General features: G+C 31.1%; 4 protein-coding genes across 12 annotated transcripts; 1 reads left to right on the top strand and 3 right to left on the bottom strand.

Moving 5' to 3' along the window:
- Nucleotides 1-3: 3 nt before the first annotated feature.
- On the bottom strand, nucleotides 4-6367 carry LOC132912281 (major facilitator superfamily domain-containing protein 6). 5 transcript variants are annotated; one of them, XM_060969633.1, is made up of 10 exons: nucleotides 6265-6367; nucleotides 2447-2595; nucleotides 2075-2373; nucleotides 1647-1977; nucleotides 1369-1559; nucleotides 1144-1280; nucleotides 912-1027; nucleotides 591-836; nucleotides 290-436; nucleotides 4-216 (listed from the first exon to the last, which is right to left on the bottom strand). In XM_060969633.1, exons 2-10 carry the CDS (start codon nucleotides 2502-2504, stop codon nucleotides 146-148), a joined length of 1596 nt encoding a protein of 531 aa, XP_060825616.1. In that variant the 5' UTR covers nucleotides 2505-2595; nucleotides 6265-6367; the 3' UTR covers nucleotides 4-145. The 5 variants fall into 5 exon arrangements, with proteins under 5 accessions (XP_060825616.1, XP_060825614.1, XP_060825619.1 ...); XM_060969631.1 differs by lacking the exon at nucleotides 6265-6367 and adding an exon at nucleotides 4587-4689; XM_060969636.1 differs by lacking the exon at nucleotides 6265-6367 and adding an exon at nucleotides 4587-4689 and having other exon boundaries at nucleotides 934-953.
- LOC132912267 (transferrin) lies at nucleotides 6235-14122 on the top strand. 5 transcript variants are annotated; one of them, XM_060969588.1, is made up of 15 exons: nucleotides 6235-6376; nucleotides 6738-6846; nucleotides 7490-7623; nucleotides 7729-7856; nucleotides 8741-8885; nucleotides 8963-9120; nucleotides 9581-9702; nucleotides 9782-9927; nucleotides 10387-10633; nucleotides 10709-10857; nucleotides 11149-11310; nucleotides 11396-11494; nucleotides 11594-11697; nucleotides 11777-11932; nucleotides 13850-14122. In XM_060969588.1, the coding sequence occupies exons 1-15, from the start codon at nucleotides 6283-6285 to the stop codon at nucleotides 14033-14035; spliced, it is 2139 nt and encodes a 712-aa protein (XP_060825571.1). In that variant the 5' UTR covers nucleotides 6235-6282; the 3' UTR covers nucleotides 14036-14122. The 5 variants fall into 5 exon arrangements, with proteins under 5 accessions (XP_060825571.1, XP_060825572.1, XP_060825575.1 ...); XM_060969589.1 differs by lacking the exon at nucleotides 13850-14122 and adding an exon at nucleotides 12403-12541; XM_060969592.1 differs by lacking the exon at nucleotides 6738-6846 and having other exon boundaries at nucleotides 6273-6376.
- On the bottom strand, nucleotides 12696-13309 carry LOC132912326 (uncharacterized). The gene is made up of 2 exons (XM_060969735.1): nucleotides 13167-13309; nucleotides 12696-13075 (listed from the first exon to the last, which is right to left on the bottom strand). Exons 1-2 carry the CDS (start codon nucleotides 13228-13230, stop codon nucleotides 12696-12698), a joined length of 444 nt encoding a protein of 147 aa, XP_060825718.1. The 5' UTR covers nucleotides 13231-13309.
- LOC132912257 (cytoplasmic dynein 2 intermediate chain 1) lies at nucleotides 14121-18936 on the bottom strand. Its single transcript, XM_060969561.1, has 16 exons — nucleotides 18830-18936; nucleotides 17773-18504; nucleotides 17593-17712; nucleotides 17345-17514; nucleotides 17041-17188; nucleotides 16831-16971; nucleotides 16620-16760; nucleotides 16250-16561; nucleotides 16011-16183; nucleotides 15722-15938; nucleotides 15452-15603; nucleotides 15232-15380; nucleotides 15104-15162; nucleotides 14881-15035; nucleotides 14671-14803; nucleotides 14121-14609 (listed from the first exon to the last, which is right to left on the bottom strand). Exons 1-16 carry the CDS (start codon nucleotides 18839-18841, stop codon nucleotides 14487-14489), a joined length of 2937 nt encoding a protein of 978 aa, XP_060825544.1. The 5' UTR covers nucleotides 18842-18936; the 3' UTR covers nucleotides 14121-14486.
- Nucleotides 18937-19059: the final 123 nt, after the last annotated feature.

Below are 19059 nucleotides of genomic sequence, written 5' to 3'. Positions count from 1 at the left end.
CAATAAGAAAAATATGTCTAATTTTATTTATAAATTATCGATTGGTAATAAACAAATCGGTTAGTAAAACGATAATTATATTATTAACAACAATATCCATTTGCAGTAAAATATTCAAATATTTTTGATTTACATCTTTGTGTAGTCAGCTTTCTGCAACTGTACATTTCTTTTGAGCTTCTTCTGGTGTTTTCCACTCTACATTTTTCTTTGTATCTATAATAAAAGATTGTTTAAATCACAGCAGCATACAGAAAATTAAATGTCTAATGACTATTAGTTTTACTACCTGGTGTTACATCTTTTAAATATAACAGGTATAAAATGAGATATATGACTGCTGCTATAGCGGCAATTGATGAAAATATCCGTAACGTCGTTACACCTCCAAATAATTTGTATAAGATTCCGCCTATCAGGCTACCAATTGCAAAACCTGGAGTAATAAATAATAATATAGTAAAACTATTAAGTATACTTGAGTAACATCTTTGAGTAGCTTTGCGTAAACATTGATTAGAATAATACAAATGCATATTATGTGTATTATATTTAAACAACGGTACATCCATATCATAAACTTTCATTACCAAAACCGTCATCCATGCCAGCTACGATTCCTTGAACGGTAGCTGATGTTCCGGGCGGTGCAACTTTACTTGCATAAGCGACTATTGTCGTGTAACAAAGTGCATAAGTAGGTCCTTGCATAAACAGTTCTATTGGTATTACCCACCACGGATTTAATGCCAAAGAAATCAGTCCAAGTCGTAAAGCGTAGCATACGAAACACAATGTAAAGCTATATGCGAATCCTAGTTTCTTTAGGATCTTACCTATTAGGAAGAAACTAATTAAAAAATAAAAAATAATACAAAAAATAAGGTTACTTAAATAAATAAGTAATATACCAGACAATGAAAAAAAAATTACTTCGCCGCCCAAAGTTTCTGCTGCAACGATTAAACCTTCTATTAATTTAATCTCTCTCATGCAATTAGTTGCCATAGCGAGGTCTTCTAAATACCTATTTGAAACGTATTATTTGCGAATTTCATTTTGCTCTTGTAATTTATGTATCACATTTTTAAAAATTTATATTAAATATTAAAAATTTAATATTTTATCGAAATAAGAATTTACCAAAATAAGAAATAAATCATAAAGCTATCAAGAATGCCGGCAATTGTTGCAAAACAGAGAAATATAATTATAGGTTTCATCCTCAAAAGTTTCATAATGTCTTTCAGTATATCTGCCGATCCTGTCATTACTGGCAGCTGCAAAAAGTAGTTTTAATAAGTTGTGTAATTAAATATATTAAAAACAAATACTTTTTATTTTTGAGATTTTATGATAGGTACTCACGTCTAATTTTTTACAACAGAATAGATCAATGAGTGTGAATATGAAAACAAGTAAAAACGCAGGTGTGTATATTTTAATAATTTCTCCTTTAGACCAATAATCTACTGTGTAGCCAGCTAAAAAGGCAGAAATTCCAAAACCTATAGTTCCCCAAACACGTTGTCTACCATACCCCATTTGACCACCTTCACCTAGAAAAATAAATAAAGCTGAGAAATATAATACTTGCTTTTATCACTAATAAACTGAAATGAAACGAGAAGAGAATTACATCATACCTAATATATCAAAACAAATTGCATCACTCATGCAATTACATACATTGAAACCAATATTACCAAGAGACATTAATAAAACAAAACCCCAAAAAGTAACAGATGTATATAGACAATAACTATCATCCAAGTTATCACAAATAACATTGCAGTTCCTATGTTTGGAACAATATAAGGTACTATTCTTATCAATTAAACACGTTGAATTTGAGGAAAAGCTTATTTCTTCATTAAGTGCTTGGAATTGTATTGATACAGAGAAATTTTTATCTATACAAGTCCAATGGCATATAGCATTCTTTACTCCAGTACATACATATGGCTTAGAAATATCCTGAAATAGAAAATAAAAACTGATAATTTATAAAAGTTTGGGAGTGTTCAAATTATATTATTACAAATGAATAAAACAAAATGAATAATAAATGTACCTCTAGTTTACAATATGGTAACAAATCACAAGATACATTACTAAAACTATAGTCTGAAAAAACTGGACCTGGAAGTACTGGTAAGAAGTACATACAAATATAGCAACCACTCGTTATTGCTAATAATGCGATAAAAATTGTTTTTCTCCAGGCATAAAAATAATCCACGAGAAAACCAAAAGTTGGTTTAGCAATTAAGAACAAGATTGGTAGAATAGCTGTTATACTGCCCATAATTAATGCTGAAATACCAAGTTGTTTACCATAAACTGGTAAAAATGGAAGAATTGGTCCCATAGCTGCGATCAGAAATAATATAAAAGAATTACACAATAAAGAAAGATGTATTTCAACTTAATTAATTGGACTTACCTGCCATAAAGAAGAAATAATGTGCCTTGATAGGCAACTGCGTGTAATTCAGCTTCATTTTTTGTGGCGTTACAGTAACCAATACATCAGAAAAATATTGTCTTAAATATTTCAGTCTGGGGAACAATGCTTAAATTCAGCATTGTTTTCTGAAATTAATATACATAACTAATTAGAAACATTTCAGGCACATATATAAATGAAAACAATAAATACATAGAACAAATATAAAGTAAGATAAGAGAGGAAACACTGGTACGAAAAAGATAACTTATCACATATATCTATAGATATAATTTAGAAGTAACATTGTAAATATTCAATAAAAATTATGTTGCGTACTTTATAACAGACATTAAAAAATGGCATCCTAATCTGTGAAAGTTCACTATATCGAATTAACCGCGTTCAGTGAATTTACCCCTACATATGATTCCTCTATATTTGTACTTTATATAAATAACGACGCAATAAACACCCTCTGCATTATCGGATGATATACTTTATTTGCATCTTCAATAATATTAATACGATTTATTTTTCCACAATAAAAAGGATTATTGTTCGTAAAAGATAAATTAAATATATCATATTACACTGAATAATATTAATAATATAACGCATAGAACCTAGAGTTCTTTCTCTTGATTATTTGTTCTCTTTCCATATCGTTAATATCACAGAAGCAAAGTGCTGAACGTACTAACATAAATACGGAGGCTGATGTTTTGGCAGCGAATCACGTGGACTTAATGTACCTCCTTCACATACAGCTATACTAGCGCTACTAACTACTAATTGTGTCAAGTGTCAAGCTTCGAGTTTGAAGTTCGAGATATTTTTACTTTCGATATGGAAATACATATATATACATATATATATGAGCATCTCAAGGTCATCCATATGACAGATACACACATATGTATGCATAAGATGCATTTTATGATAACTGATATTTGATCATATGACAAAAGCTCCGTATTTACAGAGATTTTATCTACCCTAACACATATTATGAAAAAGACTATTTAAAAAATTATATTGAAAAGTGAGTTTTTTCATAACCAGTACTGTTAGATTATTATATGAATATTAATTTAATCTTTACGGTTACAAAAGAATTGATTAATTACGTTTTATAGAAAATAACTACGTCGTAAAAAAATGATACGAGTAGTTGAAATATCTCACAAGTATTAATCAGTCATTTTTAGCACTTATACATAGTCTTCTATCAATGTTGATTAGTTATCTTGGTCGAACAAGGCTTATCATCAAACATACATGTATATGTCATTTGTAATTTTTATGCAGTGGATACTATAACTTTAAATCGAATAAAAATTTTTTGCGCAAAATTGTATTGGATGTTTGATTATATGAATACCTTAACAATTTTTTAAATTTATTCAAATATTCTCTAATAAAGTAATAAATATATATATATATATAATAATAAAAATTTCTTCTGACAGTTTAAAAAGATGGATTATTTAATATTTAAGTTTTCACGAATTTACTCTTTTGCAATTTTAGAAGACTTTGTTTGAAAATATTGTATGATGATGACGATGTGTATGTTTTAAGAGAAATGATACTGCGTAACAATAATAATAATTTGCTAGCAATCTTCGTTCCTACACTTATTAACAAAATAATTCAGTAGCAATTGTAGCATGACTTTGACCTCTACGTGAGGAGCATGCATAGAGAAATCACAGTTACAAGAAAAGTTTAAGATTTCGGATCTTGTGTTATTTTCCAATTAATTAAATTCGCGAAAGATACGTGTAGCTATTCTTTGCGAATTATATGTTTAATAGTATAACTATAGAATGATTAAATACACGAAACAATATAATTGCTAAAATAATTAAATTATGATGATTGATAGAGAACATGGTGAATAACTCATATTCTATGAATACGTTACTGTTTTTACAAATAGCAAAGCTTGTATTTATGATATTCTTTAATTCTGATCAATAAAATGATACTGATAATACTGATAATAATGTAAATATTGATGAAGTGCTGTGTATATTATACGATTAATCGAATTTTTGTTTTAATTAAAATGACATGAATGATGAAACTTGAACAGAAAGAGTAAAGTGAAAGGTATCAAATAAAAACCTACTATGATTATCAAGAAGTTAACAACAGCTACACACGAAGATTGTTTCAAATCTGATTCAAATTAACTGATTCGTTGAATTAACCCGCAATTAATTCAACTCTCCGGATTTTCCATTTATATAACGACAACAAGACTCATTGAGAAAATACGCGGAAAATATAACAGAGGCAAACATGCAGCCAGTGTGTAGGAGAATGTAAATTATCATCAGTAAGAAACATCAGTCCTGTTCTTCTCCTTTCACATATGCATCAAATGCAGTAATAATTCTCAACCAATTATAATTCACAGTTTTTACAATTTACTAAATAGTATGCGTCATATAAAAATTCACTTGTGCAAAGTGTTGGTTAAATTCTTTTCGGTTTGTTCATGAACATTAACGTCATCTACTGTACCAACATGTTATATTACGCATAAGCCCCCACCAGCCTCAATAATTCCAGTTCCCTACTGGACTATTGGTCGCATCAGCAGCCAGTTTCAATTTAATCCAGTCTGCGTGGAGTTACATGTAGAGATAGACGCATCGAATGCAAAGAAATCCACCTCCTCGTGTACCGGGCGCCATGTGGTAAATTCGTCGATCGTTGTTGTTCTTTGCATTTCCAAAGACTCTGTTGAAACGAGTTATTCATGCAGCCAAACCGGCTGACCTTTTTCACATAATTCACACTCATTCCCCTCGAAACAGACCGTGCCTGTTGTCTACCCGCTACTGTCTTCTATTTCGATTGTCGGGCATCTGTCCTTAGCGCTCTGCCGAGAGAGTACTTCATTGTATATCAAGAGAATTTGGTACACTGGTTGAAAGGTGGAGGTACGTGTTGTTAGGAAACAGTCGAATAATACTCCTTTTCGCGATAACTGAAGATTCAGCCGATGATGTCATTTCATAAATGACGAAGAACTTTTTACAAAGAACGATTGTAAGAGGATCCTTGCGTTGATTCATCAAGTTGTCTCGTAAACAGACATGAATAATTATCGTTGTGGATTTGGTTATCTGTGATCGTCAATAGATCGTTTTTGTCTTCATTTCGGTGTCCGTATTAATTGTCTCTCAATGATTTCTGTCGATTTACATCAGAATCGAGGAAAACCGACGACCAGACTGCGTGAAGCATTAAGCGTCCATTTCAATGAAACTTCGAATTGAATTATTCATGGAATATTAACTGAAGTTTGCTCAATCTACACGCGTAATAATAACGCTAATAGTAGCGATACGAGAATGAAGAAAAGTAGATAGCATAACAAAAGGAGAGGTGTAACAGGCAAACCCGATTGATTGTATCAATAGATGAAACTCGATCTTTGTTGCTAAATATCTTTTAAATCATCGAGTATTTATAGATGCAATTATACACAATAAAAAATTAATAAAATGCCTGTTGGTTTTCTATTTGTACTCGAAGTTTCATTGAAGTTGATGCGTAACACCGTTATTCCCGTTACTAATTAATGTGTCTGCATATTCATTAAACTAGCGTTTACCTCGTTAACTATAACGTTGCGACAAGTGTAATTATTGTTATAAATAATGAAACCCTTGCACACTCTATTCCTGTACATCAGTGTGTTTTTGGTATGAAACATTACATGGAAAAATATCGTGTATTAGTTTTTGATAATTAGTTTGAAGAATCTTGTGAAAAAGTGAAAATCAAACACTTACGAAACGTCCTTGAAGAGGATGCCGGTGGGAAGGTCGTCAAAGATGGATATTCGATTATTTGTTTTACTCTTCTTCTTCGCGTTTGTTCATCAAAGTATCAACGCTGAAAATTGTAAGTAATTTTAATTAATATCCACGATCATCAATATCCTATATTCATCATCAATATTCTATAAAATATACAAGCTGAAAAAAAAATATTAAAAATTCTTCTTTAAATCCATGCAATTCCTTTAATAATTCATCGCTAAAGATAACAATAGGATTTTAAAATACTCAAGTATCATAAGAGAATAATATCGTAGAGTATTATAGAAAGCCGCGTTAACACGATCCCTCCAGTTACTTTGAGCGGCGAGCAATTTGTTCGTCATTGGTAACAAATTATGTAGTCATGATTTCCCCTTTGCTCGAGAGGAGGAGAAAGAGTTTTGCAAGAGAAAAAGAAAAAATTAGAAACACCGTCGTTTCAGTGAAACTATGCGTGGTCGAGAGCATTCATACAACAAAAAGGGTCCGCGAACTTTGCAAGCAGTTGGTAATCTCAGGGAGTCAGGTAGAGTGTGTTATAGGAAATGATAGGCGAGTATAACAAATTTATAGAAAGATCGATAAATCTTTTAAAGAGTATTCAGACTATTAATATTATTGTCAATATTTCAGGGTTCTCAACATTATAGAGACCCTCTACTATTAGCATAGAGAAGTATTATCAATATTTCAAATATTGTCGAGGTGGTTTGATGAAAAATAATTGTGCTCCATACGTTCTTATCTTCTTTCGTTGATAATGTTGAAATATGTAATGACTGAACATGCTTTCTCGTGATTTGACATCGTTAAACGCTAACGCGAAATTGAATGTATGAGGAAAATGCAGTTTGTCGATAAATATTGATAATATTGTATTGGCAAAAAAAATTGATCGTCTAGGCTCTAGAGGGTCCCCTATGAACGATAATGTTGAGAACCCTGCAATATTGAAAATATCGATATTATTAATATTATTATCAATATTAGTATCAATAGTTAAGATACTCACATTATTATACATAAGACACCTTGTGAACGATCAAGATATAATTATCAATGCAATGTTGAGAATTTTAAATATTGACAATAATAATGATCATCTGAATGCTACTTTATACTTTTTGAAGAGTATTGATCGATTCCCTTTTCCGCGTCTCGCGTCTTGTTTTTTAACGGCACATCGATTACACAGGTTTAATTGCCTGCGGCGATTGACCATGGCCAAAGCCGACTTTACCGTAATGGAACCGGAAGATCTGGTCGCAGCATCCGCGTACAACGAATACAACATTCTAGTCACGAATGAGCTAAGAATGCTTCCAGATGGTAATTACAAAGTAAATCGAACAGCGATTAAGATTATTTTACCAGTCGCCATCACGTGAGAAGTTGAAATTCACGTTTCTTCGATGTTACATTATCTTTTGGTAGAGAAGCAACGTTATGAGATGGTAGTCATAGTATCTAAGGATGTGAGGAATATATGGGACGTTAAGGGTAAGAGATTCTGTCATCCTGGACTGGATACCACTGATGATTGGACCAATGCATTTTCTACGGTTAATTTTCTTATAACTACTCCTTGTTTACTGTGTCTGTGTCCTATAAAAGATACTATTTTTCTCAGATAATATAACCCAATCGTTCAAAATAAGATTATAAGTACTGGAGTATCAGAGAAGATAATTTGCTTCTTGCTATTTATATGTATATAAATCACTTCTTCTGAGAAGAATTCTATTAAAAATATTAATTACTTTATATAAAATACAGTCAATTAGAATTCACGATATGAACTTCCTCTTTAATAACTAATTACAGTTGTATTTCTGGATGTAAAAATGGCCTTAGAACACTCAAAACTCTTCTGTGTTCATGAAACGCATCAATAAATTATTCATTATTTTCTTACGTATTATCTACAAACTTCGTTACTATGTCTTCATGAAGTTATATTAAATTTTATGAATCAATATTGACCGACTTATGTTAACAGTTTGAATCTAACTCTTATCTAGAACCTTTACATAATGGAATCATTATTTCGATACACATTTTCAGAATCATAATTTTTTCAAATATTACACAAATATCAAGTAATATAAATAAATAGTGTTGTTTACAATTCTTTTTTCTTATGGAAAAATGTATGAAAATTGCAATTTTAATTGTAATTTATTACATAATTTTTACTATGAAAATCAAATATCAGAAGAGAAATATTATTTTTTTAGATGCCATAGAAAGTAATCACTGCGTATAACAATTATTTAGCTACAAATGTTTGGGTACACTTTACACCAAATTAACATGTGATGCTAAGGCCTTTATAGCATCCAATAATATAATTGAACTTAAATATAAAATTGGGCATACAAAATAGTATTACTTAAAAATACAAGTGAACTATCAAAACATTTACATACCTGTATCACAATTGTAGTACTTTGACGAATGGGTAATATTGAGAAAATGTGATCCGGACAAGACGTTGTTGGAGAATCGAATGGACGGTTTGTCGAATTTCTTCGAGGCAGCTTGTATAGCTGGCGCTTGGACCGCCGATACCACATATGATAGTAGATTAAGTAAGTATTTGTATAGTTGAAGCAAATTGAAAATAATACACAATGTAGTTACTCTATTCCCATCTTCTTGCTCGTAGAATCGAAGTATAGGAATCTTTGCGCCGCGTGCGATAATCCAGTCGGCTGTTATACGAATGATGCCTATTACGGTCGCGAAGGTGCTTTATTCTGCCTCACTGATAACGCAGGTGACATTGCCTGGGTTAGATTAAATGATACTCTGCTGCATTTTAAGGTAGAGGGATTAATTTCAGATAAACAAACGATTATTCGAAATATTGTCTCTTTTTAAACATGTTCCATAAATAGCACAAACAAAACTATTATCTTAAAACGCGGAATCTTAACTTTTTGGACAGTGTATGTCCAATAATCAGTATCAGAATAATCGCTTTTTTACCTGAGATTCCAAAGTTCAGAATAGTATGTAAACTTAGAGTAGAGTATTAAGATATAAAATAAACGATTGATTGAACATTAAAAGTGAAATATGTAACTAAAAAAAAGAGAAAGGTGAGTTCTTGGCATTTTCATGCCTTTTTGCAGTAGATTAAGAAATATTTTATACTCGCTTAATAAATGTTTAAATGGAGAAGCATGCTAACTTTTGTCTGCTATGGAACGTGTTAATTATTTTGAGTAGCGTGATATAACAACTTCAAGCAATTTGTTAACGAAACCATGTATGAAATTAGACGGAACGGATCAGTAAAGAAAATTATAAGTATCTTTGTCCGGATGGTACGACGAGGCCCGTGAAACTTGACAAACCATGCGTATGGATAACAAAACCATGGCCGATGGTCGTCGCTAGATCGTTAGTAAAAAAAAGAGATTTTAATAAAAAGGATTTGATGGAGTAATGTATCTTTTAAGTGATGTTTGCCTTTTACCAGAGAGGTAGCAGAAAAAGTGGAGAAGATGATGAGCTCCTTGAAAACGGACAAGTTCAGTTCAATACTACGTCAATTGTTGGAAAATTATCATCCGACGCCGGTGAGCACAGATACTCTGGAAACGCCGGAGGACTTCCTAACAAGATGTAATTAGCAACGATTAATTACAACATGAATAACACTCGATCTTTTTCAAGAAAAAATTTATTAAAAAATTTTATTAAATAAGTTTTCTTATTTTGTTCATTTTCTAACTAATCAGACAGAATTGATTTTTTAAATTGATTTTCACTAATTTGTCATTAGACTGTGGATGCTTGTGCAAATCTATATTTACATCTTATGAACATTCTATGCATTTTTACATCCTTAAATCTCCCATAAGTAAAAATCCGCAGTCTATTATATTATATCACTATATGTCATATCTTATTAATCAAAGATTAACTTTTTCATAGAGTAATAAGATAATAAGAAATAGAAAAATAATGACTTGCAAGATACATAGAGGAGTTTGCTCGAATTTCTTTCATATTACACTGTGAAAAAGTTAAATTATAAGATTTTGTTTCTGCAATAATAACAATAGTAACACTTGACCACAGTTCCTCGTTTCATGACCGCTAATAATCGCGCAACGTGCCATCCATCGAGAAGGGTGAAATGGTGCGTCGCGTCCAATTTGGAAGAGAACAAGTGTCGGTGGCTCAGGGAAGCTTCGATCGTGTATGGTGTGGAACCAGCAATTTCGTGTATCCAGGAATTGAGCAGAGCAGGTTGTTTAAAGACTCTCAAGACCGAGCGTGCAGATATATTTGTTGCAAAGCCGGAGGAGCTGTTTGACGCCAGAAAGTAAGTAAACATTCAAGTTGCATAAAGTTGTGGATAGAGATGATAGTGGTTACAGTGTTTAGGATATTGTTTTAGAATGGGTCTAAAAACGATCGTGCAGGTGGTACCCAAGAGGAACAATGACTTTGTTAGAATTGCGGCTATCGTCCAACAGGATTCATGGATCAAGAGTTTGAGAGACTTGAAAGGAGTCAAGGCGTGTTTCACGGGATATCGAGACGTTGGTGAGAATATTTATAATTTTTTCTTATTTCATATTTATAGATAAAGTTGTTAAACAAAATCTTCAATGTTCCTGTTAATCAGTAAATATAAATGTAATTATTGCATGTTGTTACGAAATAATGAGAAATATAAATAATACTTATTAATATTACCTATTCTTGATATTATATCGGCTAATTTTTTTTTAAATATTTTCAATTGATTTCTATATGTTTAGTAACATAAATAATTAAAAATATTTTTAAACTCTTTCAAAATTGTTTAATGACGGTCAAAACACATTTTCATAGGGTGGTACGCTTTTGTGGCTGCTCTGAAGAATATATCAGGTACAAAGCCTTATTGCTCGGACACGGAAGCAGTTGCTAACTTTTTTGCAGAGAGTTCCGTCGTTGGTTTGAGTGACAGCGACGGCAAAATGCCATATAATTTACATGCCTTGAATATCCAAGGTGTGTACTTACACGTGGCGTGATAATAAAATCGCGTAGCGATGATTTGTGTGCTGATTAAACAAGAAAACAATGTGATTTGTAGCGAATGGAGTTGGGAAAGATTTGATTGCCTTTGACTGCATGATGTCTAATGTTGGAGATGTGGCTTTTGTTGATTTAAAGAACATCGAGGGGAAAATTGGTATGTTAATTCGTCATTATTTTATAAAAATATCAGTGAGTATATAATCATATCTTTCTTGTGCCTCATTTTAAACTTGTTGCTTCTTCCATATTTTAGGCAATCCTGGCTATCAGACGAGGAATAACAAGTATCGAACCCTATGCCTTAATGAGGTCGATTCGGATGAAATATGTTTGCTTACGTGGGCTCCGTTAGGCATGGTAATTCTCGTATGAGAAAAATAATGTTAAAGGTATTAAAAGCAACGACATTAAATATTTTTGTAAATATTACTTCCAGGTGATAACACATGAAAATATAACAGACGTAAGACGAGAAGAAATCTACTCGATGCTTTTAGAAATGGACAAGCTTTTCGGAATTACTTTCAAGGGCCCAACGCCTGCGTTCTCCATGTATGGAATATATGATTCAAATCATAGTATTATATTTCCGGTATGTAAAAGCATAATATTAACTTTAAAATAATAAGATACTAATATTGCTATAGGTACAAATATTAACATTGTTAAAAATAGACATTTATACAGTTAAATTCGTCTAGTATAACACATATAAAATGAAATATTTAACATTTCTCTAATCTTCATCGTCGGAGCTTATACACATGCAATCTAAAGGTCGCTCTAATATAGTTATTTTTTCCCAATACTTCTCGTTTTGCGCCATCCCGTAATAAACGTAACCTTTCTGGCAGAAAGCCCATGGGAAATGTGTGCAATTGAAAGAAACGCAAGGCTCGCCTTTTGCGTCTAACGCAATGGCACCTATGTGAGATTCCCCGGTTTCATTTTCGAAGTTCTGTAGCACTGTGTTTACTGCGGTGTTAACCGATATATCTTCAGATAATTTTTTAACTATTCTCCGTGCTGGTGCATAGCAATAGATACTTGTATCGTTACCAGATACAGAGGTACAGCCATGTTCATCTGTGTAAATGCCGCAACCAATTACCGTACCGATTGAACTGATGGAACCAACCGGCTTTCGAGGTTCTCCAGCTGTCGATGTTCCGCTTGCAAGCCGTTTTTTACGATCGTATGCTACTACTCCAACCGCGCTAACCTAATATTCATATTTTCTAACTGCATTTTATGAAACTTGAGGACCTATAGTAGCTATTAAATTTTTGATTATTTTTTTGTAGATATAGTAACAAAGGAACGAGCAAACGTTTAGGATTAAATAAAATCGTAATTTATGATTTTATAATGTGTCTGAAGTCTAATAGTATTATAAAATAATGGTGCAGTAGAAAACACACCTGTATAGTTATTGGATCATCCCCGTCTAAATCAGTAGATAATACACAATATGGATATGCTTCACCATCTTGAGATCGATTTATGAAACAATCCGAATCGCATTCTTTTTTTTCACCCTTAGTATCATTTCTCCATTCATTTCCTTCCTGTTCTTCATTCATACAACATGTTAGCGATTCAAAACTTGACATTAATGATTCGGATATGTTTAAACTTCCCGGCGGTAAAATTGAAATTCCGTTATCCAAGGCAAATTTTTGAGCTCCATTTTCGACGATTAGAACATGTTCCGTTTTCTCTAATACTTTCCGTGCTATAATTAGAAATTGGAATTGGAAATTAGGGTAGATCGTTAACTGGAAATGTTTTTAACCGTACACTGATTTGTTAGATAAAATATATACCTAAAGAAATAGGATGTTCTATGTCACGAACAGCGCCTACACATCCAGCGTCGCGTATCGTCATTATAGCAGCATCCGTGACAATTTCATCGTTAACGTCTAATGAGCCACCTTTCGCACAATTAAAAAACGGTTTACTTTCCATATAAACTATTCCTTTTTCTACCGCATCCACTGCTGATCGACCATTGATAAGATCACTGTACGCTTCAATGGCGGCATTTTTAACCTACTTGTATCAATAAGGATCTTCATTTAATAATTATTTACAAAACGGTTTACTAACTATCAAATATGTTTTATAAATAATTACTTTTTATTTCTGTAATTCATGTTATAGTAATTTATTTATAAATATTTTTTTAAAAATAATATTAATTAATTTTAAATTAATCTTGTTAAAAGTATGTAATATTTTTCAAACCTCAAAGAGTATGTGTTTACGTTTCGTTCGTGGAACTTTTCCCGCGCCTCCATGAACTACTATAACTGGATCAACATAGCTACGACGTTTCTTTTCATCTGGCTTTACCTCAGATTTGATTCTCGCTAAAATTTGATCAATCCAAGAACAATAATCGCACATTGTGAATGAATAACGTAAAATTTTATGACGATGAATAGGTTTATTGATGTAGATTTATATTATTTAAAACAAATGCAAATGTCCTTTTTTTTTACAGGACGAAACTCAACATCTACAGTTAGAAGTTCACCAAATTCAACGTGTAGCGAGTTATCCTGTTATTATTGATGATCTTGTAAAACAAGCTAATTGCAACGGCGCGGCATATTTGAATTTCCATTATAGTTATATGAAGGTTATATATATTTTGATCGTTGTGTTAAGTAAATTACAAATTACCTGAACATAAATGTCTTTCCTTACATCATTATATAAGTCTATGTTTTGATAAAGTGATATTTAGAATAATAAAGAAATTATTACTGAAGAATGTTTTCATTGAGGTATATTATTTAAATATCTTTTTACATTATAAAATTTTAGATTGTATACAATTCGTGGACGGTTTCAGTTTTGTGCGTTACAGTGAATAATGTGCACAATAAATAATAATAGTTTTGTGTAAACTTCTAGTTCTGCCTTAAAGTGATACAACAGTTTAAAAAATGCTTTTCAGTGGGCATATACATTATGATTATAGGATTGTCCTTAAATATCATTTAAGTATGTATCATTCACCTTGAAAATATAAATGTATATCCAAGGCATACAAAGTTTGTTTCAATTCACCGGAAGTATAAAAAATGTGTCAATTTCCTTGAACAGTATTGACCCTATTGGCGATTTTATCTTATTTATAAAATCGTGACGTATCGCATGAAAGCATTTAATTCTTGTAAATAATCTTCTTCCTTTGAATGATAAAAATTCGTTTTTAGCTTGTGTATTTCTACGTGCCCGCATTCTGTACCAAACGCCTGGAAAAAATAACACATATAGAATCTTTACAAATTATTATGCATGAAAAAAAGAACATACCAAGTACTGATGAGACGTATCTCGTTTTGTTTTGCAGTTTGATAATTGCATAGTTTTTATGTGTCCACTATTTCGCATATTTATTTTGTATGTTGGATATATATCACTGTTACTTAAATCCCATATATGTATACTAAAATACAATAAACAAAAGTTATTTCAATTGCTTACTTCGTTTAGATCAATATTCATTTTATTAACTTTTCTTACCATGATTTATTGTCTAGTACAAAAAGTGTAAATGGTTTCGACCTTGACCATTGTACCGATCTAATAATGTATGTATTATCTTCATCTTTTAATTGTAAAATTGGTTTCTTAATATCTAAAGAGTGCAATCGAATTGTTCCATCATCACAGCTAACCTGTATTAGAAAACTGCTTTAGGAACAACGAAAGAATCCAAGAGAGTGAATATAAGTAAAAATATTACCAAGAAGAACGAATATCCAAATGGACAGATTTCTATGCAAGTTACGTTCCCACAGGCATCTGAAACATCAAATGAAGTATTGAAATTACAGTGAACTAATTAAAATTGATGTATTATTAATAACTTACTAGTATCCAACTTTGTATATACAGCAGGATTAGCTTTGTTACCAATACAAGTACCATGCAAAATACTGCTACTGTTAGTGGCAATATAAAGATTATTACTATCAACGCAATCCACATGCATATCAATGAACGTAGCTGCAATGATCTTTCTAGAGAGTTAAAAAACTTTAGTAAAGTTGAAGTTTAATAGGTAATAAACATGTTATTAGGGAATATTTACTTTTTTTTATAGTTAGGTTGTAAAAATAGTTCTTGACTTTTAATAAGTTTTACACTACCCCAAAATGACAGTCCTAAATCGTCGACATTTTTGCCCATATTGTGCAAAACACTCCATATAACAACTGAACCATTTTCACTTAAGCTACATATCTATTAGTACAAGTAATATTCACAATTAAAGTTAAACAAATAACTGATGCAGATAACATTAATAACTAAAGCATTATATACATGACAACATATAATGCGTACAATAATTTTAACAAACCTGTATTGGTACAAATTTATTGTTATGTTGTTCTACTGACTTTTCTTCAATTTTAGATAGTATACGTATTGCAACAACTTGTGCTGTATGATTTGTTTCTACATTTGTTGCTGTTGTATATGTAGGCATCCGTATTGTCCAATCTAAATTGTTGGCTTTATCTGTCACTTTCTGATGCCACATTTCATCTTCCTTTAAATCCCAGAGACTTATCGATCTATTGTTCAATATATTTATTTATTTTTATATAGTAAATTGTACAACAATTGAAAGTAATAAAATATTATACCCATCCTGAAGTCCAGCAAATACGATGTTATAATTCGTTGAATGAAAACAACATGAAGTAATAGGGCAGGTAGAGTACAATAATTTAATTGGCATCGATGGTTCAGAAATATTCCAAACGCATCCAATACAACAATCGGTTATATAATCTTGTTTGCTAGATGTCTCGATTTCCTGAATAAAATATTACACGTTTTACTACTATAGATTATATTTGGTACTTCAATAAATAATTCGTACTTCTTCAGCTGGAGAATGAATAGTCAATAGGATTTTATTTAAGACTTCTGAATAATGGATTATCGTTACCGCTCTACCAGCCAAAAATGTTATGGAATTTATAGAAAGTTTGACAACACCGTCACTGAATGGTATTTCTTCTTCATTTTTAAATACATTGCCACCAGATCGTCTTTCTTCCAATAACGATAACATTACCTTTCCTGCGCGACTCATGAAATCATTTAGTCGCAATATATCAAAGGATTGCGGTAACATAGAGTTTATAGTTTCTATATCATTATCATTGTCACTACCGACCCCAATTTGATCCTAAAAATGTGATATTTAAGATAAAGATTAATCAGTAAAAAGTGATAAGTGTATGTACCATACGAAATAAGCTTAAATCTTCCTTGGTTTGTAAATTTTGTCTGCAAGCTATTGGAAATTGAGTCCATTTATTTTTAAATGTTATTTCCTCCGTTTGTGTTTCTATGTCAATATTATCTTCACCAGTTTGCGTAGATATCTAAAAATCGAACGCATTAATTCTTCAATTAATAACACAATGTAGTATTATTAATAGACAATCACTATACTTGTTGAGCATTTAATTTTCCATAATTTCTAATAAATTCTTCATATGGTATAGGTGAACATTCCAGAACAGACCACTCCATAACATCTAATTTTATCATTTCTAATAGCTCTTCACCTCTACTTAAACTCTTTTTGGGTTTCTGAAAGCAATAATAAATAAAATTATTAATAAAAAGTTTCACTATTTCGTTAATTTATCAATTTATTACCTTTGGTTTTTGTTCCTCTTTGGCTTTACGGAAATCAATGAATGAAATTTGTGAGAGCGGTGGTGATTTTGCAAAATCACCCGAACGACTATCTTCGAATCCTTCATCAGTAGATAATGGTAACGATTTATTTTCCGATCTATCCTCACTATATAAAAATGCGTACACGTGCATATATTAAATTTTTATTTATGTAAATCAATATTATTTTGGCAATCATTTATATATAATTATTGAAAACAGTACAATTTGCACAATAAAAATTATTTAATTATTTTGAAACTTGATTTTGCTTAGAACAAACCTAAATGATTTATTAACTGGTTGTTTTATCTCAAGAAGAGAAGATAGCTTCGAATCATTTGCAATTGAGTCTATTCTTGCAGCTCTCTTTCTTGCTTCTGTAAGCTCATAATGACCAGAATCATGCATATGTTCTTCTTCCTTTTGTTCGGCACTGTTCACAATTTTGCGCTACAGTAAAGTGATAACTTGAAATAAAAAAATATTACTGCTTTTGATACTATTTTATGATAAAATAAATATCAGTACTTGTTTTGCAGTATGCAGTTCAATTGGGTCCAGTGGTACATTAATATGATTAATGCTTGTTTCTTCACTAACTTCAGATGTTTCACTATCTGTGCATTCTTGAAAATCAGATTCATAATCCTATGAAATAGTTTTAATTAGGCCTAAATTCTAAATTGTGCATAAACTACAGTATTTTACCTCAAAATCATCTTCATAATCATATTCATTGTCTGTCTGAAGCACTTCTATTTTCTCCTTTTTACTCTGGTCCATTTTTTGTAAAGGATCTGATCTATTATTAGCAGAATGTAACATTTTTACTTCACTTGGACTTAATGTTCTAGATAGTCTACGTTGTCTAGACCTTGGTTTTGATTCAGTTGTTTTTGATGAACTTGAATTTGTTTTAACTTCTTCTCCATTTTTTGATACAGAGCTAATGCCTTTATTAGATAATTTAGCATTGAGTTTAGTTGTAAGTGATTGTGGTATAAATATTGTACTTTGTCCTCTCTTTTCTGAATAATTACTCTGTATTCTTCCACTACTACTTTTACTGCTTTTTACAGCATTGATATCTGACTTCTTCATAGATTCAGACTGTGTTTTAGTTGTTAAAATACTTTTTGATGATATTTTAGATTTGTTAATATTTGATTTAGATGTTGAGGAAAAACTTTCCTTAGCAGGAACACTTTTAGAGGATTTAATAGGATGTTTTGTACTATTTCTGCTTGTTTGTAAATTTTGTGTTGATCTTGAGTGACTGTCATCCTCTTTTCTTTTTTCAAGAGTTTGAGACATTCTTATCAATTTTAAATCTACTTTTTCAGAATTCTCTGAGTCTGCATAAGATGATGAACTTTTTGATTTTGCTTTAACATTTGACTGATGTCCATTCCTGATAGATGAATCCTTTCTAATAGTTCCCTGAAATATAATCTGTACATTAAAATACTTTCATAATTTTCTAAATCATATTTGAAAATCAGAGAATTTTATTTTTCATTTTCATTTCACAAAATATGAAATTAATGTTATTTTATTTACGCGTTCATTGCATACTGTCTAAAAAAAAGTCGATAAATTCGAGGTTGTCAGTTAATATGCACTCTAAAGTTGAAATGTCAGGATCATGAAATTATAATGATCAAATATGAGAATTGAATACTTAAACAATGACGAACGTTTAAATATGGCCAACGTAAAAATGTAAAAATGAGAGGTTGATTTTTTAAATATAATGAAATACCACCTTATGAGACATTATCTTTTTGATTAATTGATGTTGACAGTTATTACAAAGCCACCATGATGTAAACTATCATCGTTGTTGTTACAGCGCTACATGTAGCTGTTTTAGAAAATAACACACTATAAGAAGTGTTTGTACCATCTACTGGTAAAAAGGTATAGCTAAATTTATCATATCATTTATCAAAAACTATTATAAATATTAACTAAATATAGGACTTAATCTTGTAT

Source organism: Bombus pascuorum, chromosome 11 (genome assembly GCF_905332965.1).
Source record: "Bombus pascuorum chromosome 11, iyBomPasc1.1, whole genome shotgun sequence".
In the NCBI taxonomy this organism is placed as follows: Eukaryota; Metazoa; Arthropoda; class Insecta; order Hymenoptera; family Apidae; genus Bombus; species Bombus pascuorum.
Note: the sequence above shows the minus strand (reverse complement) of the source record. Positions and strands in the feature narration are given on the sequence as shown.

Bases quoted from the DNA above. Each gene is read 5' to 3' on its own strand.
- LOC132912281 (XM_060969633.1), bottom strand. From the start codon at position 2,504: ATGAAGCTGAATTACACGCAGTTGCCTATCAAGGCACATTATTTCTTC. The intron at 1,978-2,074 runs GTACATTTATTA...TTTCTATTTCAG, and splicing joins TACCATATTGTAAACTAGAG to GATATTTCTAAGCCATATGT. The intron at 1,281-1,368 runs GTGAGTACCTAT...TACTTTTTGCAG, and splicing joins TCTGTTGTAAAAAATTAGAC to CTGCCAGTAATGACAGGATC.
- LOC132912267 (XM_060969588.1), top strand. From the start codon at position 6,283: ATGCCGGTGGGAAGGTCGTCAAAGATGGATATTCGATTATTTGTTTTA. The intron at 7,857-8,740 runs GTTAATTTTCTT...TCACAATTGTAG, and splicing joins GGACCAATGCATTTTCTACG to TACTTTGACGAATGGGTAAT. The intron at 10,634-10,708 runs GTAAGTAAACAT...ATATTGTTTTAG, and splicing joins GAGCTGTTTGACGCCAGAAA to AATGGGTCTAAAAACGATCG.
- LOC132912326 (XM_060969735.1), bottom strand. From the start codon at position 13,230: ATGACGATACGCGACGCTGGATGTGTAGGCGCTGTTCGTGACATAGAA. The intron at 13,076-13,166 runs GTATATATTTTA...TTCTAATTATAG, and splicing joins AGAACATCCTATTTCTTTAG to CACGGAAAGTATTAGAGAAA.
- LOC132912257 (XM_060969561.1), bottom strand. The intron at 16,972-17,040 runs GTAATAAATTGA...TATTGCTTTCAG, and splicing joins AAGAGGAACAAAAACCAAAG to AAACCCAAAAAGAGTTTAAG. The intron at 15,163-15,231 runs GTAAGTTATTAA...TTGATGTTTCAG, and splicing joins ATATACAAAGTTGGATACTA to ATGCCTGTGGGAACGTAACT.